The 27,147-nt window shown below is 38.3% G+C and overlaps 1 protein-coding gene across 1 annotated transcript; it reads left to right on the top strand.

Moving 5' to 3' along the window:
* The first annotated feature begins 4,011 nt into the window (after positions 1 to 4,011).
* LOC145778732 (cysteine-rich protein 2-binding protein-like) lies at positions 4,012 to 25,437 on the top strand. The gene is made up of 15 exons (XM_082590292.1): positions 4,012 to 4,195; positions 4,548 to 4,662; positions 10,742 to 10,870; positions 12,571 to 12,743; positions 16,600 to 16,724; positions 17,931 to 18,035; positions 18,400 to 18,538; positions 18,748 to 18,856; positions 19,159 to 19,276; positions 19,506 to 19,667; positions 19,827 to 19,942; positions 20,236 to 20,322; positions 20,545 to 20,712; positions 20,852 to 20,984; positions 21,462 to 25,437. The coding sequence occupies exons 1-15, from the start codon at positions 4,048 to 4,050 to the stop codon at positions 21,633 to 21,635; spliced, it is 2,001 nt and encodes a 666-aa protein (XP_082446418.1). The 5' UTR covers positions 4,012 to 4,047; the 3' UTR covers positions 21,636 to 25,437.
* Positions 25,438 to 27,147: the final 1,710 nt, after the last annotated feature.

Genomic DNA, 27,147 nt, shown 5'->3' with positions numbered 1-27,147 from the left:
CTATTGGCCTTTAAAGTTTCTGCAAAATGCTGTGCAGTACTGGACTGATGCTACTGCAGACGTAGAGATGGTTTTTCGCGCCGTAGGCGCCAAAAATTTTTTTGCACGGGGGCCCCCCCGATCTAAAAGTGCCCCGGGCCCCCATCAGCTAAATCCGGCCCTGATCGGTATGTCCACCAGACATTTGACCACGAGAGTTCGGGAGCATCTGAACTTTAGGGAGTTAAAGAAAAGTGCTATCAAAGACTACACTGTAAATGAAAAAGGTTCGTTTAGGGTTCTTTTAGGGTTCTTTTTTCGAGAAAAACTCTAAGCTTAGGGTTCTTTTAACAAAAAAGGTTCTTTATTGCAAAAAGAACCCTTTGCTTATCAAAAGAACCCTAGGCCTAGGGTTCTTTTTCGCAACTTGGTTCGAAAAGAACCCTACAGAAAGGTTCTTTTCGAAAAGGTTTTTTTTGGAACCTTTCTGTGAGATTATTTTAACAACAACGCAACTATATATGAAGATATTACAAATTAAAATCGTATTAGGCTACTTTCTTGAATATCGTAAAAAAATCCTCCATGTTTTAACCATTCTGCTGGACGTTCCTCCCAAATGCCCACCTATTGATGCACATCTCTGGAAAGGTAATTTAATACTGAATCCGATGCATGCAAAATTTAAGTGGCATATATTGCGGAATATAGTTTTATTCGAAGATGTTTGGAGAGGTGTTTTTTATGCAAAAAGTCGTATTATTTTCTTGAATATCGTAAAAATATCCTCCATCTTTGAACCGTTCTGCTGGACGTTCCTCCCAAATGCCCACCTATTGATGCACATCCCTGGAAAGGTAATTTAATACTAAATCCGATGCATGCAAAATTTAAGTGGCATATGTTGCGGAATATAGTTTTATTCGAAGATGTTTGGAGAGGGTTTTTTTATGCAAAAAGACGTATTATTTTCATGAATATTGTAAAAATATCCTCCATCTTTGAACCGTTCTGCTGGACGTTCCTCCCAAATGCCCACCTATTGATGCACATCCCTGGAAAGGTAATTTAATACTAAATCCGATGCATGCAAAATTTAAGTGGCATATGTTGCGGAATATAGTTTTATTCGAAGATGTTTGGAGAGGTATTTTTTATGCAAAAATCGTATTACTTTCTTGAATATCGTGAAAATATCCTCCATTTTTGAACCGTTCTGCTGGACGTTCCTCCCAAATGCCCACCTATTGATGCACATCCCTGGAAAGGTAATTTAATACTAAATCCGATGCATGCAAAATTTAAGTGGCATATGTTGCGAAATATAGTTTTATTCGAAGATGTTTGGAGAGATGTTTTTTATGCAAAAAGTCATAATATTTTCTTGAATATTGTAAAAATATCCTCCATCTTTGAACCGTTCTGCTGGACGTTCCTCCCAAATGCCCACCTATTGATGCACATCCCTGAAAAGGTAATTTAATACTAGATCCGATGCATGCAAAATTTAAGTGGCATATGTTGCGGAATATAGTTTTATTCGAAGATGTTTGGAGAGGTGTTTTTTATGCAAAAAGTCGTATTATTTTCTTGAATATCGTGAAAATATCCTCCATCTTTGAACCGTTCTGCTGGACGTTCCTCCCAAATGCCCACCTATTGATGCACATCCTTGGAAAGGTAATTTAATACTAAATCCGATGCATGCAAAATTTAAGTGGCATATGTTGCGGAATATAGTTTTATTCGAAGATGTTTGGAGAGGTGTTTTTTATGCAAAAATCGTATTATTTTCATGAATATTGTAAAATTATCCTCCATCTTTGAACCGTTCTGCTGGACGTTCCTCCCAAATGCCCACCTATTGATGCACATCCCTGGAAAGGTAATTTAATACTAAATCCGATGCATGCAAAATTTAAGTGGCATATATTGCGGAATATAGTTTTATTCGAAGATGTTTGGAGTGGTATTTCTTATGCAAAAATCGTAATATTTTCTTGAATATCGTGAAAATATCCTCCATCTTTGAACCGTTCTGCTGGACGTTCCTCCCAAATGCCCACCTATTGATGCACATCCCTGGAAAGGTAATTTAATACTAACACCGATGCATGCAAAATTTAAGTGGCATATGTTGCGAAATATAGTTTTATTCGAAGATGTTTGGAGAGGTGTTTTTTATGCAAAAAGTCGTATTATTTTCTTGAATATTGTAAAAATATCCTCCATCTTTGAACCGTTCTGCTGAGCGTTCCTCCCAAATGCCCACCTATTGATGCACATTCCTGGAAAGGTAATTTAATACTGAATCCGATGCATGCAAAATTTAAGTGGCATATGTTGCGGAATATAGTTTTATTCGAAGATGTTTGGAGAGGTATTTTTCATGTAAAATCGTATTATTTTCTTGAATATTGTAAAAATATTTTCTATCTTTGAACCGTTCTGCTGGACGTTCCTCCCAAATGCCCACCTATTGATGCACATTCCTGGAAAGGTAATTTAATACTGAATCTGATGCATACAAAATTTAAGTGGCATATGTTGCGGAATATAGTTTTATTCAAAGATGTTTGGAGAGGTGTTTTTTATGCAAAAAGTCGTATTATTTTCTTGAATATTGTAAAAATATTTTCCATCTTTGAACCGTTCTGCTGGACGTTCCTCCCAAATGCCCACCTATTGATGCACATCTCTGGAAAGGTAATTTAATACTAAATCCGATGCATGCAAAATTTAAGTGGCATATGTTGCGGAATATAGTTTTATTCGAAGATGTTTGGAGAGGTGTTTTTTATGCAAAAATCGTATTACTTTCTTGAATATCGTGAAAATTACCTCCATCTTTGAACCGTTCTGCTGGACGTTCCTCCCAAATGCCCACCTATTGATGCACATCCCTGGAAAGGTAATTTAATACTGAATCCGATGCATGCAAAATTTAAGTGGCATATGTTGCGGAATATAGTTTTATTCGAAGATGTTTGGAGAGGTGTTTTTTATGCAAAAAGTCATAATATTTTCTTGAATATTGTAAAAATATCTTCCATCTTTGAACCGTTCTGCTGGACGTTCCTCCCAAATGCCCACCTATTGATGCACATCCCTGAAAAGGTAATTTAATACTAGATCTGATGCATGCAAAATTTAAGTGGCATATGTTGCGGAATATAGTTTTATTCGAAGATGTTTGGAGTGGTATTTTTTATGCAAAAATCGTATTATTTTCTTGAATATCGTGAAAATATCCTCCATCTTTGAACCGTTCTGCTGGACGTTCCTCCCAAATGCCCACCTATTGATGCACGTCCCTGGAAAGGTAATTTAATACTGAATCCGATGCATGCAAAATTTAAGTGGCATATGTTGCGGAATATAGTTTTATTTAAGATTTTTCGAAGGTATGTCATGTCGCACTTTATGCCTCGCACTTATTCACGGATATCTTTTTTAGGTGGAAAGCGGAAAAATTATTCTGCCAGAATGACGGTGGTGATGAAATAACTCACTTCAACGATCAGAAACTTCACTCTGTCAAACTCGGTGACTAGGCCTGTGTCAGGATTAAGCTCTCATTCTGAGGATGAAGACTCCTACAATCAAATTGATAGGCTACGTTATTTATTTGAATGCACTTGGCTATTTTTACACACTTGTTGCCATCGTTACAATCAGGTGTTGCCAGAGTTAGAATTAAGGTTAGGAATGGTTAAGGTAAGGGTTAGAGTTAGGAATAAGGTTAGGATTTTAATCTTTGCCCTGGACTAAAAAAAAGTTGTTTGTTTTTAATAGCTTTAACTTTTTTCAAATTAGGGCAGAATTCCTTATCTAGCAACACTATTGAGGCTATATTTACGCTATACAGTAGTGTGCATTACAATGTAGCCACAGCCTATTTATGTATTTGTTAGATAAAGTTAGCTACTGCACTATCACTCCCACTGCTTTTGACTATGATGAAGTTATCATAGGCTATTCTTTTCTATTGATACAGGAATACTAGCGTTTAAGTTCTACATAGCTCTACCGACATTGTTTCTGACTTGCTGTAGTATTTACATCGTCATGTCTGATGTAGATCATGTTGATGTTACAAGTACTGAAGAAACTGTTGGAGGTGAAATTGAACTATCTAAATGTGCATATTGTGGATGTCAGAAAGATGGAGTTTTAATATTTCATTGCGTCCAATGTCGTTGCTGGATTCATGCTAGTATGTTAATCTTATTTTAAAATGTTTCTTGAAGAAAATGAAGTTTGTTGCTAATTTTTTTATGGATTCTAATTGTCTCCACAATAATAGTATATATATTATATATAATATATATTATATTAAATGTTTGTTAAACTATGGAAATAACTTTTCTTTACTACTTTTTTGTTTACAATAGCTTTTCCTTTTAAATTTTTTTTGTAACAATAACTTATTTTTCTAATATGTAAATTTGCAAATGTGTTGTGCTTAATACAAACTTGGTGGTTATGGTAAAGTTTTTCATGATAGTTATATCATAATTGATAGTGTATTGAAAGTAAAGATACATTTCATTAACTGTTGGTATTAGGTTGTCTTCATTCTGGACCACCATCCTTTCTACTTGGTGACAACTACTTCATATTTAAATGTGCTAACTGTTCTGGTGATAATAGTGAAAGCTTCAAAAGAATGAAACTAACATGGTAATACTTAGTGTTGCTATAGAGACTGATCAGTGATCACAATATATATATATATTAGGGTGGAGTGAAAAAAATAAAAATCACTAATTCAAAAAACGTCCCCTCTCAATAGTTGCCTTTGGTCCCAAAACTAAGTTTAAAAGTGGTTTTGGGGTGTTGCCTCGAATACTCAGGTGACAACCTTGACGCAAAGGTCATGAGGGGGTCAAATCTCATAAAAATGTCATAACTCTGTGAGCGGTGATGTTAGAGAGCTAATTTTGATGCCAAAAGAAGCAGAATGTGCACTTTCCTATTTGTCCCAAAAGAAGTTTTTTTCGAAATTTTGCTAGATATATGGTTATTTTCACAAAATGTAATTTTCAGGTCAAATATGAATAACACATAGCATTATGCACAGTTTAACATCACCATAACATAATCACTCCACAAGAAATCAGCACAATGAGTATGATATATCTCTAACCAATGAAACACACATTTGAGTGGTCTTAGAGCAAGCACAAGCACAGCATGGTAACAACAAACAAATATGAAATTGGGTTTCATAATATTACAATAGCCTAGACGACAGACGTTAAATGCCAGTTTTATGCAGGGGGAAATGGTATGGGCAGGAAGAGCTACGATTGAAATTGCTTTTTGGTATTGTATTGCTTCATCAGTTTTCGTGACCGAATCTTTAGCCTGATCAGACCGTCACGTCTGTTGAAGCCAGCTACTGCTGATGAAGCTTCGGTTACAAGCTTTATGTGGCGCTCCACAGCTTAATTGTGGTATGGGTGGCGCATAATGAGCTTTTCTTCTCTGGTTTTTTTGATGTCGCAGTTACTCAGGTGTGGAATTGCTGGTGGTTTGTTGGTTTGGTCAGAATTTAAGTTCACAAGTTTGTAGTAAGATTTAGCATGAACGTTGATTGCTGGAACATTGAATTTTTTCACATGGACAGAAGCTACGGATTCTTCCTCATCGGATGGCTCGTTTTGGACTGGTGCTGCTTCGCTTTCAGGCACTTCATTTTCGATTGAAAAGTGTTCAATGACCCCTCTCAAACTAAGGATTTTGTTCACAGCTAAATGACGAACTGTTTCATCTGCCAACATCCCCAAGAAAATGTTTTCTTGATGCGCAAAGAATGCATTTCGCGTAAGGACATCCAGTGCAATCTTCTTGACTTTATTGTTCGGAAATTTGACGACTCTTTGTAGCATATTGAAGAAGTTTTTCGGTCCATCTGTGATCGTGTGGTAGTGCTTGATTTCAAACTATGCCGGAAAGTAAACTCTAATGCAAAATTCTGCGATTGTTGTCAATGTTGTGGTTGGTTGTTGTATAGAAACATAGAAACGGGGTATGCGACAGGCCAAGGTCAGCCACCTTGCATGGGAAAGTCCTCCAACTTCGAGAAGCTTGAGATCTTCATCAACAGTGTCCAACATTACGACCATGCAGATTCTGTACCCATAATTTTCGTCATTTAGCTGTGAACAAAATCCTTAGTTTGAGGGGAGTCATCGAACAATTTTCAATCGAAAATGAAGTGCCTGAAAGCGAAGCAGCACCAGTCCAAAACGAGCCATCCGATGGGAAAGAATCCGTAGCTTCTGTCCATGTGAAAAAATTCAATCATGCTAAATCTTACTACAAACTTGTGAACTTAAATTCTGACCAAACCAACGAACCACCAGCAATTCCACACCTGAGTAACTGCAACATCGAAAAAATCAGAAAAGAAAAGCTCATTATTTGCCACCCATGCCACAATTAAGCTGTGGAGCGCCACATAAAGCTTGTAACCGAAGCTTCATCAGTAATAGCTGGTTTCAACAGACGTGACGGTCTGATCAGGCTAAAGATTCGGTTACGAAAACTGATGAAGCAATACAATACCAAAAAGCAATTTCAATCTTAGGTCTTCCTGCCCATACCATTCCCCCCTGCATAAAACTGGCATTTAACGTCTGTCGTCTAGGCTATTGTAATATTATGAAACCCAATTTTATATTTGTTTGTTGTTACCATCCTGTGCTTGTGCTTGCTCTAAAACCACTCAAATGTGTGTTTCATTGGTTAGAGATATATCATACTCATTATGGTGATGTTAACTGTGCATAATGCTATATGTTATTCATATTTGACCTGAAAATTACATTTTGTGAAAATAACCATATTTCTAGCAAAATTTCGAAAAAAACTTCTTTTGGGACAGATAGGAAAGTGCACATTCTGCTTCTTTTGGCATCAAAATTAGCTCTCTAACATCACCGCTCACAGAGTTATGGCATTTTTATGGGATTTGACCCCCGCATGACCTTTGCGTCAAGGTTGTCACCTGAGTATTCGAGGCAACATCCCAAAAACACTTTTAAACTTAGTTTTGGGACCAAAGGCAACTATTGAGAGGGGACGTTTTTTGAATTAGTGATTTTTATTTTTTTCACTCCACCCTAATATATATATACAGTTCTAAATGGCATCTTGTTCTGTGCAATGGCAGTTTGTTCTAAACAAAGCAAGATATTGTATTGCTTTGCTGAAAGTGTTGAGTACTATAAGAATTGCAATATTTACTTCAATACCTAGTTAAGAAAGCAGCGTTGTGCAATTTCTGCTTGTTTGTTATAGTTTGTTTTATCAAGTATTTTTAACAAAAAGGAGAGAGAGAACAAATATAACATGTCAACTGTGCTAGCTGCTAGGTGCAACTAAAGAATGAATACTCTGAACAAAGAACATAGATCTAAGTACACAACACCTACCAATTATGATGTCACACAATTTATGTTGATGCTAAACGTTCCATCAACAAGTATTTTTCTAATTTCATAGCTACTAGATTAGGGTTTCCCAAACTGTGGTCTGCGACGACTGCACAGGTAGTCCGTGGCGATATGACAAGAAATTAAAAAGTCACACATAGGCTATACGTTGTACTAGAGGTCGACCGATATATCGGTCAGCCGATATGTATCGGCCGATATCAGGTGTAGCCGATATATCGTATCGGCTATTTTTCGCCGATAAACATCGGCCAGCAAAAGCACACTCAAAACCATCCATGCATGCCTTTAGAAGAAACACAAGTTTCTCAAACGTGCTTACATAGCACAAACAATTGCTGTGAGAATAAAATTTCCCGCCCATTCTAGTGCGAGCATCTAGAAAATGTTAATACTGTATCCCTTAGCTTCAATTCAAGCAGGAGAAATTTCGAGTTTTACGTTGCTTCAACGATTGATGACATTGAATCAGTGTAACAAAGGTAAATTTTTCGCTAAGAATCGTTGGGAGTGCGGGTGTACTTCTACACTAACCACGCACAGCTTATTTCAAGTCTTACGTCACAATGCATGGCTTTGATCTCCGAGTGATATTGATAAGGCAAGATTCGTTACAAAATGAGATCATACGAGTAGGCTATCGCAGCAAGATGCCGCAAAATTTGTCAAGTTTTGGTATTACAGTAAGAAAGAAAAGGTCCAGGGAAAATTAACTTTTGTTCACATGACACGCAAAAAAAACCCGAAGAAAAAATCCTAGTGAAACTTTGCACAGAAGAAAATAGTAGCGTCATTGTAGAAGTTGCAAAAATAAACCCAAAGAAAAAAGCCTAGTGAAACTTTGCACAGAAGAAAATAGTAGCGTCATTATAGAAGTTTTCCGATTCGTGCCCAGAGCATTGTGACGCAAGAAGCCACACGACCTCTTTCGGTGGAAGTTATGCGGCGTAATTAAGCAAGCAACCACCTGCGCCGAGTCCCGGGCGGGTGGGCCGCGCCCGCCGGACATTTCAGGAATTAAAAAAGAAATTAATTCAATTTTAAGTCCAAAAATTTCTGTAACCATCTGCCACCTTCTAATACTAGCCTACTTACCTTATTCGCAAGGTTTTGTCGCCATATGATAGGCCCTACTAGACCTACTAATTAAGCGATTAGTTTTCGTCAATTATTGCCATGTTACATTCATGCAACATTAAACAACGTTGATTCGTCGTTAAACGAGCAAAAGTGTCCAGCCGCGCCGTTTGTCTCCACTCTGCCACTCGTAAGCCCAGTGCTATAAATCAAGTAAATTGTGCAAACCTGTAAGGAACGTAATTCGCAGCAAAAGTCTGACCGCAATTTCCACTGCTGTTACATCGTTTTAACATCGCCAGATGTTAAATCGGTGTAAAAACTGTAGCATTGTTCTTCAAAGGAGTAATTTTCTCTCAAACGACGTCATCAATTAACTCTGCTGCTAAAATGCTCTATGTTGTCGTCTCAACCATCACAGTTGCGTCTGTTACGTCACTGATATTAAACTGTGCACTGCTGAACAGTGCACACGTGTTGGTTTGGCCGGATGAAACCGTTGGTTGTCACTCATTAGTTGCAATTCAGCTCCTTCGTTAACTGTTCTATTGTAGATTCAATGTAAGCTCGGTTCAATAGCGCAGTTTATCGCTAGATATTTGCAATTTATAGTAGTAGGAACTAGGAAGCCTAGATCTTGGACCTTGGTGGCAGGAAAACAACAGTGGAGTTCTACATTATTATTGGTGATCACGACGTGACGTGACAGTATGTGTTCGCCCGCCCAGCTATTTTGAAAACTCGGCGCCTATGACAGCAACCAATGCATAAACTTTCTTGGACTGGTTTGTTGCTTAATAACCTTGTTGGTAACAAATTTTTCGTAATTGATATATATCGGCCGATATATATCGGTATCGGCCTAAAAATTTCATAAATATCGGTATCGGCCTGAAAAAGTGATATCGGTCGAGCTCTACGTTGTACAGTACGTACCCTGTCAAAGATAATAATTGCCGCAATTCTTTACAACTTAAATAATTTCGAAAGCTTTTGCTATCCAGTATCGTAAATCCTGCTTGTTGCACCTTTGTTGCAGTTAAAAAGTTGTTTAAGAAAAATTCTCAAACATTTTACTTACTCAAAACAAAATAACAGCATTCATAAAGAAATTTAACATATTATGGAAAACAAGGATAAATGATAACGTTGTGAACATGTTTCCTGTTCTGTGTGACTACATTACCAACAAACCCTTAATTAATACAGAGTTGATTTGCTCTGACGTTACATAACATTTGGAATCGCTTTCTGCACATTTCAAGAAGTACTTTTTAAAATAGTCAAGAGACATATGAGAATTTTGACTGGATATTAAACCCTTCTGTTGTTACAAAGACTGATCTGTCAGGACGCGAAGAAGAATTAGCCGAATTATCATCAGATTGAACTTTTATGCTTAGTTTCAATGAAACAGCTATTGCATCTTTCTGGTTGAGTGTTGTTCAGGAGTACCCATTGCTATCGCAAAAGGCAACTAAAATTTTATTGCCTTTTGCCACGACCTACATGTGTGAGACAGCATTTTGAGCTCTTACCAACATGAAGACAAAATGCAGGTCCAGACTTTCCGTGGACCCTGACTTACGAGTTTGCTTTTCACAAATAACTCCGAGAATTGATGACTTATGCAATCCCATCCGTCCCATTGATGTTGTCAGTTTTTTAAATAAACAAAATTCGGTTTTTTTCATTTTTACCTTTGTATTGGGGGTTTGCGAATAAACAGATTCACAAATAGTGGTGCGTAGCCCAAAAAAGTTTGGGAAACCCTGTACTAGATAAACTTGCTACTTTTGGAAGCTGTTTTTTTTCAATATAAACAATTTTTCACAATCAACTGTAGTTATTTACAGTATATATATATATTAAATAAAGTTGGCTTTATAGAACTGATGATAAAAATGGGTCTGCTACTATTCGGTGAGTCCGATTCGGTGAGTTCCTAACCTCTAACCCCTAACCCTAAAACGGCAATGATAATTAGGCTACGGTACCCGATAATTTAAAAAAAAATTGAAAAAATCCCCCGTTAAGGGATCGGACTTACCAAATCGGACTCACCGAAACGGGCCATTTCGGATAAAAATAGCTTAGTTTTAAAAATGCTAACTAGGTAGGCTAGCATGAATAAGTTTTAGTTTCTACATTTTCGTTTCTTGCTTATTAATTGTAGTTACTATAGTTTTAACAATTTCAGCTTATTTGTGTTTTTTCTGAAGGAGCCAAGTTATAACAATTGCTCTGTACAATATGGCTCAAACCAGTCTTGGAAAGCAAGGATTTTTCAAATGGAAAGAAGAATTATGTGAATTTGTAGACAAAAATTGGGAAATTTTTTTTGGTAAAAAGTAAGTCAGTGCACATTTCTTGAAGTTACAAGAAAGCTGTTACTGCTGTAGTTACTTGATTTTATCTGTAGACCTTGCATGAATGTAAAAATGACTGGTTTGTTTGGGATTGTCCCAAAGCTTAGGCTATGTTTCTTCATACCGTAACTGCCAATCTTGATAAAACCGGCATTGACAACTCAAAAGAATCTACAGGTATGCAAAACAATCAGGAATAACCTATCAATGCTTTGTCAGTCCAAGGATAAAGATTCAAAAACCAACCATCTCTCTCTTGTCTTGTGAAACTTAAAAACAAGCCAAAAATTCACTCATGTGTACAGCCGTACAGATTGCATTCCTTTCGCCCAAAGCGAAAGCAAACCTAGCAACCGTAGCAGGATTCCATATTATGAACAAAAAGTTTTTCACGCCGCTTTGAGATTTCATTTCGGTCATTTCTATTTCGCCTCTCATGTAAACATAGCCTGCTTTTGGAATTAATTGCTTGATGATAACTGATCAATATGCGAACTTCCAGCCTTCTATATTTTTTACCTGTCTTAAAAGGATGTAATATGTGTTTGTGGCATTTATACTGTATCTTTATGCAAAGTAGCAGAGATATTAAATCGTTGGGGTTGAAATGCAGATGAAAACTGCAATTTCATTTCAAAATTAAGATTGAAAACAAAAGACCTTTTGTAGTGGACGTAATGAGTAACAATCCGCGTACTAGCTGTAATCAATACAGCGACATCCCGAGCACAGTAGTAGTGGAGATGACCTAAGAGCGAGGACTATATTCTTGTGTAGTAGTTTATTGCAGTAAAAAAGAACGAACCGTCACTATCAGAACGTAAAAAGGAGTCAAGGGCTAACCGCTCTGACATCAAAAAATTAACCCATGAACAGAATGCAAAACAAAACTGCGGAACAATGACTTCCACACCTGGAACAAACTTAAGACCAACAGTAATAATAAAAATAATACCCACACCAAGACATACTGGCATGCTGACATACTGCTATATAGATACACTAAAGCACACTCTGTGAAAAATAAATGCTGGTTCATTCAGCTTAAAAGAAACTTGTCTTGATTAAACAGGTGCAGCTCAGAGCATGTAGCCATGACACATTGATTATGCGGCATGTAACAAAATAACGTAAAACCGATGCAGAACTATGTATGTGTATCGATGTCCCAATTGCAAGAATGCAACCAAGCACCATACGGCATTCCAATCCATTTCCAATCCTGAGAATAGTGAAAAACACTAAGACGCCGTGAGAAAAACGCAGAAATGACTTATGGAGAGCCTGAAGGCCGAAGGGTTACACAGACTCCATACTCATCCAGAGCCAATAATAAGCGACGTCATGGAACGTAAAAACGATGTACGATTGTACGTAAAACTCGCAGGAGCTACATCTTTCGTGTTAATAGGAAAGTTGACTACACACATTGAATTCACACATTCAAGTCATTAAATTGATGGGTACACAAAATATGGATATACATCCGAAGTAAATACATATTAGTTGGATATGAGGAATGTCATGATAAAAATACTGTTGTGCACTGATAGCACTACAACATCGTAAACACATGTACTGTTTTCTAAATTAATTGCTCTTATAATTTTTGTTTCATAAACAGAAGGGTGTAGAAAGAAGTGTTGTTTTGATACACTTTTTCATATTTGTACATTGTTTAGCAAAAAGCGTTCACCACAGTGGCACTGCTCAGTTGGTAGTGTGTTGTCGTCTGGGAATCCACATCGCTATCTAAGTGGATATGGATTGTTCAAGGAAACTGGTTGGTGGAGACTTGTCGACCCAACAAAAGTTCCAGAGTATGAGCCAACTTCAGCTGTACCGTCAGTCACAAGTACGCAATCTGAGATTTTTAATATATTATAGAGATGTACCGATACCAATATTTTGGCCGATACCGATATCACTTTTTTAGGCCGATACCGATACTGATACCGATATTTTGGCCGATACTTTGATGTCACAAAAAGAAGCAATTTTGGTATTTGCAAGGAATTATATCAAATGCTAAGTTTTACCTTATTTGCATAAAACTATTAAAAAAAGCTTTGAATTGGCATAATTTATTAAAGATTCAAGAATCCAATCTCAACCGCATTGTTGTGTCATAATAGTAGGTTTTAGTAATGAAAGGCCACCGTAATTGATGATTGGGGTATAAGGAAAGAAACATTACATCATAATTGGGGTTTCTGAAAAATTAATAAAGTGTTTGCGCAAACTCTCCAAATAGGCTATCATAATTAATAATAAGATGTAAAATGTAAACCAAGTGATTTGTGTAGTCGCACAAAAAACTATTCGACAAGTAATGTGCAACCTAAGGGCGCTTGTCGTTTGGTTGAAAAGCTTTTGCCAGGCCAAGACTAACCAGGCGGCAAAAATGCACAATTCTGCATCGCTCCCACCCCGCCAAATGCTCAAAAAACCCGTGCAACTTGGCTGCCCCCAGCAAGCCGGCTCCACCAGTCGGCGATTCAACTTCCATCCTTAGCCGCAATAAACTCACCAAGCCAAAACAATGTCACGGCAGAATAAGTAGGCCCAAAAAGAAAGCAATGGGACCACGAATCCTCACCAAACCAATCAAAATGGTCTTGTTGCGCCCAAAATGACAACCTCATTGCGAAGAAAGGAGCGTCCCCCCCGGCCACCAGCACAAGGCTGAGCACTCACCAGCACAGCGAGCTGCCGTGACCCGCCAACCACAACGGTGCAGCTTCCACACTAGCCATTTCAATTCTTGCTACAAAACGGCTGCCGAGAAACATATAGTTGATTGGATGATCTAAATGGCTAGCGTAGAAGCTACACCGTTATGGCCAGCGAATCGCAACAGCCCGCCGCACCAGTGAGCGCCCAGCCCCGTGCCGACAGCAGGAAAGGACACTCCCCCCCCCCACAATGAGTCCGCCATCCCAGGCGCAACAAGACTACTTATTGATTAGTTCAGTGAGGATTTGCACTCCCACCGCCCCACCCCGAGCCCACCCACTCCGCCACAACATTGTTCAAGCCTGGTGATGGTGAGTCCACCACAACGAAAGGCGGAAACCAAATCACAAACTGACAGAACCAGCCCACCAAAAAACAACCAAGCCACATGGGTCCCTCAAACGTCCAGCAACGCAAAAACGATGCAAAACTACACATTCCCGCCACCTGGGTAGTCTTGACCTGGTTTTATCCTCTGCTGAGAGTAAGAAAAAAAAACACAAATGATAAATATTGGAGAAATTGAGTCTCCTTCACAACTTAAGAATCGAACAACGCAAAACTGCTGAAACAAAACGTTTTGTTTGAGTGAAAGAATCACTGTAAGCAAACAATGCCAAAAGGTGCGTGCATGATGGGACTGCATGATGGGAATCATGGGACTGTGAGGTATCAAAAATTTGAACAGGTTGTTATTTTTCTACTTCAATGTGACGTTAGTTACTACTTTAAAAAATCTATATCTTTGCTTCCGCAGAAAATCCGCAGCAAACGCCTTTTTTATATACATGTTTAGTATCGGCCACAGTGTCGGCCAAATTTTGCTGATAGCGATGCCGATACCGATACTCAAAAAATGGCCGATATCACCGATACCGATGCCGATACCGATATATCGGTACATCTCTAATATATTACGGTAGTTTGCGACTTGGTTTTAACATAATTACAACCATGTCTTCAAATGGACATAATTATAGAAACGGACAAATTTTCTTACGTGGATCTGCTAAATATTCTGCTTTAAACGGTTTCTTTTGATTCCAAAGTATTTTATCAACGCGTCCTCTGTTTTTTCAAGTCGAATTTTTCGAAATGTGTGAACAAAGTCACTGACGTGAGGAGAACCTCTCCGATTTTTTCGGAATTCGAAATTCCAGACGATTGTTAATTGCAAATCGGTGCTTTTTGATGTAAAAATTAAAACGAGTAATGTATTCTAAAATGCATGTTTGCAGAATAAATTTTTGTGGTTATTTTTTTAGTAAACCTGTCTCCGATTCGCTTGGGTGTTTGCTTTCGGTACACGATATCTGAGCGAGCCCAACTGGGCGAAACCCACTTGGGCGAGGACCCAAGTGGGCGACGGTAGCGAAAGTTTAGCCGTTCGGAACGCTGGTGACTGGTGACATAAATAATTTATCTAGTTGCTTTGCACCGTCACGATTTATAGTGAAGCTACTGATTTGCGTATTAGCTACTGATTTGCGTGTGGTTAGTGCAACAAGCTGTGTCCTTTGCTACTGAACGTCAACTGATATTTTTTAATCCGAATGCTCTAGACCAGGGGCGTGCAACTGTTTATCTCAATGGGCCACAACGTACAATTATAATGAAGCTGAGGGCCAGTCTATCGAATAACACATGAATTTATATGAAAAATTTATTTAATGGAAACGTACACACAATCGTTACACATTGAGTGAGTGATTAATGAGATGTCTGATATCTTCTCTGTCCAGAGATCTTGCCAATGTCAGCTTTGACGGAGGAAGTGGCAACTCGAAGTTGACTTGACAAGTGCTCATCTGTAAGCTGATTCCTGCATTTTGTCTTGAACAGCTTCATTTTTGAAAAGAACTGCTCTCATAATGCAATGCTATCATGCTATAATAATTAGCAGAGTGTTTTGCACAGTAGTGTCGCTTGATATTGTACTCTTTCATTACTGCTATAGTGTATTGACAAATCAGGCAAACAACATCTTGATTGTGTTGAACAACGAAGTAATTTATACAGCACTCATTGTTGGACTTCCGGCTTTCATAATCAACCTTCCTTTTCTTACTTGTAGACATTTTTACTATGCTAAGCTTTTTGTAGAATAAATATTAATATATTCACCACACTGCACCCATAAAGTAAGATTTATGTTAGGGAACGTTCAAATATTACGTAACGCTTTTTTTTCCGAATTTTTGACCCCCCCTCCCCCATGTAACGCCAACGTAACGCTTTTTTCAATCCCCCCTCCCCCATGTAACGCTTTTTCACTACGAATTCAGCACAAAAAACTACCATTCCGTACTCAAAAGCGTTACGTAACGTTTTGCTTGAACCCCCTCCCCCCCGATGTGACGCTAACGTAACGCTTTGCATAAACCCCCCCTCCCCCTCGAAGGCGTTACGTAATATTTGAACGTTCCCTTGCTGAATCATTGCCAGAAGAACAAGGCGGTTTTCTACAACGCTTACTAATGACGCAACAATAATGCTAATGATGTATTCATAATAATGCTAAAAGTCAATAACGCTAATGATGATGTTACAAATAACAACATCTTCCGATCTAACAGTGAAAAGCATTTAAAAATAATGGGCTACTTGATGAAGAATGTGCGGGCCACGTAAATGGGTACCGCGGGCCGTTCTCTGGCCCGCGGGCCGTATGTTGCACACCTCTGCTCTAGACGCTGCGTAGGCGCATCAGCAGTTTACAGAAGAACACATTGTGACTGCCAGTCATTAATTAAACAACTTCGCAGTGGTTGCCTGATGATTCTGCTGCCTGTCGTTTATACCGAAAAATGTTTCAACAGAATGCACCATCGGCATCGGTATTGCGACTCACAAGTTTCGATAACGGTTAGAGAGCAATCGATAACGGCAATCTATCATACTGTTTTTTGTCACCAACAAAATATCGCTGACAGTTTGCGATTAAAGATTTGCTCATTTTGGTGTATTTCCAATAGAATCTCGCTACACTCGCAAGTCTCACTTTGGAAGTTCATCCGCCCGCTCAAACTCTCGCAAGCGTCATCATGCCTCGCTGGCACAACAGACTAATGAAAGTAAAGCAAAACATGCGTCTCTGAAGGTAAGGTTAACTTGGAAAATATTTTCGCCTATTCACACCTGACATATCTAGATGATTTTGTTACTTGTCGATTTTGAGCAATTATTCAAATCATCTCGAAGTTCATATTTTCCTTTAGTGAGCGTAATTTCAAATCAGTAAACATATGCCGTGTGCGTAAAGGGAATTGGAAAAGAAACTCCGGAAACAACAGCCACTCTTTCAAGAAAACTAGACGAAAATATTAAGTCTGTGACAAACACAGGTAGCTGGGAGAAAACCAAGCTAAGTCAGGTTAGGTTTGTTGGAGGCTGGACGCATGAACAAATGTTCAGCTTGCCTAGCGATCAAATCAGTGCATTGATGCATTTCTTCTTTCCAGTCACTCAGCTAAATGCTTTCATTTACTTAATTATCTAACAGCACTAATGGCATTTCGGATCAGTTGGCAAGTCAAGGGCACATATTGCATTTTTAGTTCCAATTTTCTTAGCGATAGAAACTTCTTGATTAAAATCTTTCTTACGATCAAGAAAGATTTTGAAACTTTTTTTAATTTTTTTGTTGGTATAGTTTCAAATTTTGCTTCTAGTGCTAGTCATAGCTGATTTTAGCCAGCAAATTAGTTCCTTTTTTACTTTAATATTTATATACATGCTACGATGTTGAAACGGACGAAATTACTGCCTGGGGTATCATTGCCACCTACAACCGACGCATTGATCTGCATTATCTTCATATTTACTTACATTATTAATTCAAACACGATATTGCATGATTGAAATTGGCAAGCTTTCGTGTTGATACATTATTATAATTTCCCTTGTCACCACACTACCAATCTTAATTTATTTTTCATAACTGTATTGTCGTAAACTACTTGTACCGTATTGTTTAATCCAGTTAGCCTTCTATCGCTGTTGCTGCAAATTTTCTGACAGTTCAAATCTTAATTTTGTATTACTATTGCTGCCACGAATGGTTGTTTGTCTGTAAATAGAAAAAAAAATGACACGTTCTATCAAGAAATCGGCATCGGTTAGAATCCAAATGAAAAGAAGCCGAGTCGGAAATGCTTCCTCAGACAGCAAAATCCGTCATTTTTACATTTATTCAACGTCTGCAGACGTTACAAGCAATGTAAAAATGACGGATTTTGCTGTCTGGGTCTTGACCCTAAACGGTTTCTCACATTGCTCCTCGATGAAATCCACTTTGTCCTTACAGGAAATGCACAGCCACGATAGCCGTGGTTCTGCGGATTCCCCACTGTCAGGTGTATTTGCTGCCTCTGACTCTGTTCCACCATCCCCGTCAAGCTCGCTTTCTTCAGTGAGGAAATATTTTGTATCACTTTGGTTGTGTTCCAACCGTCTTTTGGTAACATCTATGGTCGGCTAATTTCTCGAAACCGAGAAGCTTTGATGTTATTAAATCTGAAGAGATTTCACACTAAATTGTTAACATGTTAGAAACCTGCTTTAAAACGTTGTCAGATTTGCATTTGCGAAACTAAGATATGTTTACTCATTTTATTTCTGTATTGGGACATTGCGGGCCTATGAAGTGAACGAAAATTTATAACCGCTTTTGATCAAGTACTATTACTTGTGGACTTACAAAGTAAGGACTTATGTGCTTGGTCGATCATTACTGCTCATATTGTCTCACAATTGACTGTACTTTATGCTCATAGGATAGCAAAGCAGCATTGACAAAAGAAGTACGCGTTGATCCTTTGTTGCCTCTGGTGGCCATAAGTGACGACGAAGATGATCCTGAAGGTGGCGTATTAAAGAACATGAAAATGCGCGAATGGGATGAGGATACCAATGGTAACTAATCACTAAATGTAGTTTAATTTCAAAATAAACAATAAAGCGAATCGCAAATCACCGCTGTTCTAGTGAGTACTCAGCTTTGCGCTGATAGCCAGCACGAAAGCTCCCTTCTTTTCCATACCGTACCATCAAACTCTCTTACTGTACCAACCTAATATTTTGTTTTGGTCCCAATTATTTAACCATCTGGTTTTACTTCTCAGCAAGTAAAGATTCCTCAGACAAAAGCGATCTGCTTGGGATTTCAAAAGGTCGTATGAAGCAAGAGAAAGGCGCAACCGGTGAAGAACAAACCGCTCCAGCTAGACCCAGGTAACTGTTCAGTGTTTACTTTCATTTTTCTTCCGTTTTTTTGCTTTCGTCTTCCCAGATGTCGGGGTAGGACGGGGTCTGGCAAGGCACATCCTCCGCTTTCACTCATTTACATCCAAGAGGCTAGTGGTGGCCATACGCCACCGCTTTCTGTCATCCTTGATATTTTCAGCAGGTTGCTCAATCCTTTGACCTGATATTTTCAAATAAACTGTCTCTGTGGTTACATGAAATGTCGATTTTTGTAACCTTTAAATTGAGCTCATTGTAGTTGGAACTAATAAAAACAACTTTATGTATAGAGTTCAAATGATGAGTTTGTACGACGAACAAAAATTGTTGAAAAAACTGCTTTCGTTACCAAGCACCGATGAAAACTTACAAGCTCGCTGCCTGAAAAGAAAACTTTTGCTCCGTCAGGTAAATTGTTGTGCACGTTCTTATTTTCCAATCTAAATATCAAAAGACAACTTGAGGTTTTTATCGCTAGTGACGTTTTTGCAATTTTAAAACAACGCAACACGGCTTTGAGGAACCCCGCTTGAATCCCTCGGATGTAATTTGCTAGCCATTTTCAAGCAAACAAAGTTTTTCTTTTATATACAGTAAAACGTAAGTGTTTCTATCTTACACAACTTAAACTTTGCAGAAAAAGAGGGAAGTTGGACTTCCTGTGTTGAACTTTGACGCCACAGTGCGACAGCTTCGTGCCAAAGAGAAGGGAGTTGGACTGGATCGATCACTGGATTATAGAGGAGGCGACAAAGCTTTTTTCCCATCATCTGATTACCGAATTCTTGATCGATTTCTTGTACGTTGCCCATCCTACCTGTATTTTTCGTCGCACGTAACTTCTCTTTTACTCTGATCGGTTACTTCGATCAATCCTTGTAAAGTGGGGAGACTTCACGTACCAGGATTTTGTGTAGTTCTTCACAGCTATGTTAATATTTTGATGTTGTTGCTACAGAGTCACGAGCGTAGATTACTCAATCGTCGAGACGAAGGACGAACTTTTCGTCAAAAGTTAGTTGGCTATGATGACACTGCAGATCGACAATCGATCGTCAGTCCTTACACGCAAAGGCATGTTCCTTATTTTATGGTGGACTGGTTGAGTTTTTTTCATACTTTAATGGCTCTGCGTTAGAAACATCTCGTCCCTTTTTAAACAGTAGTTTTTCGTTGACTTGCGCTAAAAATATTCCTAATTGAAAAATGTTCTGAGATCTTTTGCGACTCCAACATAAAGTCGCTTTTGTGATAGGTTAAACGTTGCATCGATTTATTGTGCAACTGACTTTCGATTTTTGCAAACTATTGTCTCTTTTTAAAAGCTTGCATACTGCATAGCAACCGCTATAGTTGAATTTTTTCAGAATGCTTAAACCTTTCATTCGTCGAGATTTTGAAACTAAACCCCCGAAGTTGAAGTTGTTGGAAGAAATTGTGAGTCATCATCACAGGTAACAAAAACAATAAAGGGGGTTTCTATGCGCTTTAGATCTATTCGCTTTTACCATTTGAGTTCAATTTAGGCGACATTTTTGAATTAACGAATGCTGATCATGGATTTGTTGAGGTTTTCTAAACACTCTTGATAAATTCTGCAAATGCTGAGTGATCATTACTTAAGATTGCTATGTCGTAACTAAACCTATCACTTTGCACCCTTCTTTTGTGTTCAGATCCGATTTGTCATGGCGGAGAACAGAGCCAGCCCCGATTGATTTCTGCTACGTCTTGCCTCAGCACATTCCAACAGTTAACGCTTTATGCGACCACTTCTTCTGGCCCGGAGTCGATCTATCCGAGAGCCTCCAATACCCAGACTTCAGTGTGGTTGCTTTGTATAAGTATGTATTAGGTTGCTGCACTGTAACAGCAAAGTTCTTTTCGATAATAAATCAAACTTTATGTTTTCTAAATTTCCTATTTTGGTATATCATATTCGTCTGTACATAGTGTTCTGATACTGATTAACATTGTATTTAGGAAAATGGTGATCGGATTTGGTTTTTTGGTTCCCGATGTTTCCTTCAACGAAGCGTACATTTCTTTTCTATTAGTTCATCCAGACTGGCAGCGTGCTGGCATAGGGACGTTTATGCTGTATCACCTTATGCAAGTATGTGGCTGTTAGTGTTATCAGAGAGTGATCGCTAATCCGAGGCTTGAACATCATTGGTATGAGCAATCATTCATCAAACAGATGTTGGTTTTAGGACTGAGAGCAGTTTCTGTAGTTTCTTGAGGCGTTGAACTACTGACACGAGCCCGGTCACCGATTTTGACAACATGCTGTTTCAGTTCGTTTAACTTGTTGTTCTCTAAACTCTGTCATCTACTGGATGCCACTAAATGGAGAGCATGCTGTAAAAAACGTTATTCAACTTTCAATGTCTGGAGTGGAATCACCATCGCTTGATTTTTCTGTTTATTTTTTCGGCGTAACCGCTTGATTAAGAGATCATTCAAAGAAAATCGGCAAGTTATAGCTATGCAAGATAAATTGTAAGACGCATGTTTTGCTGAAAATTTTTGCTTTTTTACTTCCTCTTCAACTGAGTATGACTGATACAAAAACCTTTTTCGTTTACCACAGACTTGCATGGGAAAGGACGTCACTCTACACGTGTCCGCTTCTAATACAGCAATGCTGCTGTACCAGCGCTTCGGGTTCAAGCCTGAAAGATTCGAAGCTGACTTCTACGACAAGTACATGCCACCGGACACCATGCAATGCACGCATGCTTTCTTCATGCGCTTACGCAGATAACCCATAAGGTGATGCAGATAACGCTCTGTCCAACCGTCATCTTATCCAGTGTGCTGAAGTGATGCAAAGTGGAAGATTATGACTCGCAATGGTCGATAAGAACGAATGCGTTGTCAACGGAGTGAAAGAACTTCATGCTTGCTGCGTCAGTTAGTTTTTACGTCGCTTAATCGTTTAAAAGCGCCAGTGCAATGATACACAAAAGCAGTAAAGTAAGCGCCACGGAAAGCACAGGACTTCAATTTTGTTAGAAATGTTGCTGTTTTTGTGATTTTGTTTCAATGCTATGATTGCTGCTGGCAAGGATGTGGTGAGAATTGTAACAAGTTTCACAAACTCGCAAGAATTATAATTATTAGGGTTGGTCGCGAAATGGACTTTTTCACCAAATCGAAAACCTCAAATGGTTATTTGAAAATAGGCCCAAAAAAAACACTCCATGCCAAATCTGAGCTCATTTGGTCTAGGAATGGCTTGCGAAAATGCATTTGAAATTTCCCAAAAATCCTGATTTTTCGGGAAAAATGCCACTTACCATTTTTTCTCCAGAACTTGAAACAAAAATTTCTGTCACACTATATTGATGAAATGCATGCCCTTATACAATTTAGATGTCATTGTACTCCTTTAAAGGCCAATTCAACTAGGATTATGTCTCAAAACTACTTGTTTGAAAATGTGAAAAAAACGCCAAATATGCATGATGACGAATACAATTGAAATAACGTGTATTGTATACTGCAGTGTATTATACTGATTATTGCAGCACACATTTAAAGCATTTTCTCATTTAAAGCAAAATGCACACACATTTAAAGCAAAATGTGAAAAAAACGCCAAATATGCATGATGACGAATACAATTGAAATAACGTGTATTGTATACTGCAGTGTATTATACTGTTTATTGCAGCACACATTTAAAGCATTTTCTCATTTAAAGCAAAATGCACACACATTTAAAGCAAAATGTGAAAAAAAACGCCAAATATGCATGATGACGAATACAATTGAAATAACGTGTATTGTATACTGCAGTGTATTATACTGTTTATTGCAGCACACATTTAAAGCATTTTCTCAATTGTTCGAAGTTTTGTACCATTCAAGCTGAAGTACATAGAAACATATTATGCAAAAGCATCTATGAAAGCAGTTCGGCTGCAGTCAGTCAATTCATTCATCAATGGTTGCTCCATCATAACTGCCACTTTGGTGCACAAATGAAATCCTTCTTCGAATCAGATATTGGATGAATGGCTCTTGAGTTAAGCTTCGACAGAATTTGGCCCTCCCTAGTGCCTCAAGGTTGGCCTTCACATTACCAACACGACCATGTTCACTAACGTACAACCGGCAAACTCTGGAGGCCAAAGTCAACCATCGAGCATGGTTTAAGGGGCAGATATTGATGCTCTCTAGTCGGGCTGGTACAGATCCATTTCGAATAGCTGCACAAACATCATACAGATACCGTTGATCATCCGATAAATCATAGACAATCTCTTGAAGTAGTTCTCGGATAGGTGGGGCATTCTCGATCGGTTGGAAATTGATATCGATAGGTAGGTATTCAGCAGACTTACAAAGCTGCCCAATAGGTCCTTTGAATGACCTATTGACCTATCACCGGTAGTTTCTCCATCAAGTTTGATAAAAAGATGCCGGAATGGCAACTCATTTATGTGCAGCATACATATCAGCCAGACAAGCCGATGGTCCAAATGATTTTCTTATAATGTGATAACCCCGCCATGCATTCCAACGTTAACATTTGCTGAGTCACATCCGATGAACTTCAAACTGGTCAGCCAATTTTTTTCTTTTAGGGTAGCCGATAAGAATTGCTGAATGTCCTTACTCTGTACGCTTTGAGGAGTGAAGTGAGTTAGGTACCTGCCACCAGGCTGTTTCACTACAGAATAATGTTCTTCTTTGGCCACGTGCTTGCCGCTGCTTCCTGGTCGTGGAACAAGTGTTTGATCTTTACGGCCATCAAAATACACATCTTGGACCAAAGCCGGGCACACTGCGATGGAATTGCAATCCACATTTTCATTTCTAAGATATTCCTTATCTCTTTGGATTTTAGTCTTATCAATTATTTGTGAAGTATCATCTTCCGTAACGATGCCGATATCAACTAAGAGAGCGGTACATATCACTGCTGTTGCTCGAATGGACACACCATATCTTTCACTTTCGCGTACAGTATTTTCAAAAATCTTCTTTTGTGAAGCCAATCGAGAACTTGATACGTTTTTGGTATTGACAGTTCTGGCGTATCAGCAACAACATCCCTAAATGAAGACGTAACAGAGGAAACAATTGATGACGAGTCATCGGTATCATCAGTATTAGTAGAGTCTCCCTGAATGTCACTGGCAAATGTGCTGCAATGTGCAGCTGCGGATCTAGATCTTTTCTTTGCTTGTTTCCGTACTTGCTCTCTTAGTGCTGCAGTTCCAGTTGGATCGACACTTTGAAGTTGAAAACTTGAGCGATCACTATCCCTTAACCGCTGATCCCACACAAAATGCAGATCAATCAATGGTATTTGATCCTCTTTTGGGCACTTGCATTTGATATGAGCTTTCATATCACATCCACAATTGTGCCTTTTGAAGTAAAGTTAATCCGTTTTTTCTTGGTGAGATGGTTTGCTTTGAGATCTTCATTTTCTTTAAGGAGCCTAACCAATTTGGTTTTCATAGTCTTGTCTGGAATTAGTGGAATATTGGTACACAGATTTTGAGGTTAATTGATTTCACATCTGACATTATTTGTGAAAGGACAGCTTCTTCGTCCCCATCCCCCAGGCATCTTTCCCTAAGGAGATTCACTTTCTTCAAAATATCCTTAGATATTGGAAGTTGTGCTTAGGGTAGCTTTCTAGATGGACCAACAATCGGGCATGCATTTTTTCTGGTTATTTTCAATTTTGACAGCATTGTAATCAGTCTACATTAACACTACCTCTCTCTTACAGTATAATTTTGTGAATGATGCAATATTGCATAATTGAGCAATTTTTTCACATTTTAAAGTAGTTTTTAACATAATCATGAGGTGAATTGTGACCTTGAAAAGGGTATAGTGGTATCTAAATTGTATAAGGAGATGCATTTCACCAATATTGGATCACAGAATAATTGTTTTTAAGTTCTGGATAAAAAAATAATAAATGCCATTTTCGCCCAAAAGTCTATATTTTTGGAAATTTCAAATGCATTTTCGCAAGCTATTTCTGGTCCAAATCAGCTCAGATTTGGCATGGAGTATTTTTTCGGGCCTATTTTTACATATCCATTTAAGGTTTTCGAATTGGTGAAAAAGTCCATTTCGCGACCCACCCTAATAATTATTTCATTGGTTGTGATGAAATAAAGCTATTTTGTGGGAAACATTTCGAGAAAGCCGATGCTTGAACCAAATCTTTTCATGGCAGCGATATGAGGTTGCACTACGACTTCAGGTTAACAACCCAGACAGCAAATCAACTATTTTTTTTTGCATCAATTCAACATCTGTCAGATGTTTCAAGCTTCCTAGCTCAGAACCTACCAGTCAAATAGTTTTGGAAAAGATTAAGCAGGACCATTCTTCGTGTTGAGGTTCCACGTCTGACGTGATGAAATTGTATTTTGAGAAATCAAGATTTTATTACAGTACTTTCTGTTTCAAAGATGTCACAACGTTTCTGCTTTTCAAAAAAAGTTTTATTGTTTATAAGTTATTATCTTTATAATGGTGACAAAATATATTTGCTCGTGCAACTGCAAAAAATTTCAAATACATATAAATTCAAATTTTGCTTGCGTTTACCCATCAAGGCAAGTAAAGATTGCCGGCCGCTGATTTGGTTTTGAATGTTAATCCTCTGACACTGACATACTGAACGAATCGATGAGAACAATTTGACAAAACAAGTTTTGAATGAGGTAGTGATGGGAAAAATGAGAAAAGGGAAACATGGCAAGATTCTGTGAAGGATAACCTGACAAAAAATGAAAATCAAAGATGTAGAGATATGGAAGAGTCACGGCAGACAACTAGTCGACCCTGATGTTTCGGAATGAAGACCAGGCTTCTTTGAAGCAAAAAAGAGAGAAAGATCGTCGGACTGAAAAAGCCTTTAATAAGATTTTCCTGGTAGTTTCCCATACTTGTAGCCTAGAGGGTTTGAACCACTTACGCAAGGCCGGTTACCAAGATTGGCAGAGTGAGATTTTTGTCTGAATTATTCCATCCACTAGGTGCCGCTGAATGGAGAGCAGTCTTGAAATGCGTTGCTCAAGCGCACACCCCGAAAGCTGAACCGGCGCAGCTTGATCTTGAGTCGGGCTCGTAACCACTAAGCTAACGAGGTGAACATATGCGATGAACTGCATTAGCCTATGTAATAATGATTTTTGTAGGGGAAGGTGACCATAGTTGTGCAATTTTAATCAAAAACTGAAGCATGAGTAAAGTTAGCAAACAAACGTTATGATGTGGTTATAGACAGTACAAGCATTTACCAACAAAAAACACTACAAAAATCAAGTTTTGCAGATAAACTGATAGGTGCTTTTGACGTTTTAAAATGGTGACTAAAATTGCACAACTATGGTCATGGGTGTCCATAGTTGTGTTCTCTGATTCCTTAATTGTGCAACGGTTTTGTGTATTAACTTTAATATTGCAGTAGAACGGAGTGCAGGCAATGCAAGCTCTATGAAGCTCAAGCTCCACAAGTAAGCTCACTTTCTTAGAGAACCAACATCTATTCAAAATGACAACTTATCTGATATCTCAAAAACCAGGGGAAAATGCAACAAACTAACATTTACAGGCACAGCAACAGCTCGCAAACAGTACGCACGAGAAATCTATTACCTAGCCTATTAGAAATTAGCACATTACTCAGAGGCATCACACGAGGAGTGTCATGCTTGATCAACCATGCATGAAATGGCACATGCACATTGCACAACTATGGTCACCTTCTCCCACATGTGAATGAGCCCGGCAACGAGTCACCAAAGGCGAAATACCTCCCCAAGGAAAATTTGAAAAAAAACACACCTTAAAATTTCCCATTCTGAGAGTATTTTCAGGCTAAATCAATAGTAAAACTTCGCCAAATGATGCTGTAACAGAGTGTAAAATTTGTACATAAAATATTTCGGCAGAAGCAATTGCCTCACCCCCAACCTGACTACGCCCCTGCATCTTGGTAATCATCATCGATTAAAAAAGTTTTACTCTTTTATCCTGTGATATTTAGTAAAGGCCTTTAGCAGGGGTTCTTAAACTTTCTTTAACGCGCACCCCTTAAACAAAATTTTGGTTTGCGTGGACCCCCTTTGTGGCCTAGTCTGAGAAACTTTTTTGATCGGCATGAATTGGACATAACGCAATAAAATTATAATGAATTGATAACAAAATTTATGTTTTATTAAATTTAGGACATAGCAAATTCAGATTGTTTTTCAATATCTTTGGTTTAATTTCATAATGTGAAGAATGCT

This window comes from Aplidium turbinatum, chromosome 10, assembly GCF_918807975.1.
Source record: "Aplidium turbinatum chromosome 10, kaAplTurb1.1, whole genome shotgun sequence".
Lineage (NCBI taxonomy): Eukaryota > Metazoa > Chordata > Ascidiacea > Aplousobranchia > Polyclinidae > Aplidium > Aplidium turbinatum.
This window is presented reverse-complemented; position numbering and strand designations above follow the sequence as displayed.

Bases quoted from the DNA above. Each gene is read 5' to 3' on its own strand.
- LOC145778732 (XM_082590292.1), top strand. From the start codon at position 4,048: ATGTCTGATGTAGATCATGTTGATGTTACAAGTACTGAAGAAACTGTT. The intron at 4,663-10,741 runs GTAATACTTAGT...TTTTTTCTGAAG, and splicing joins AAAAGAATGAAACTAACATG to GAGCCAAGTTATAACAATTG. The intron at 19,668-19,826 runs GTACGTTGCCCA...TTGTTGCTACAG, and splicing joins GAATTCTTGATCGATTTCTT to AGTCACGAGCGTAGATTACT.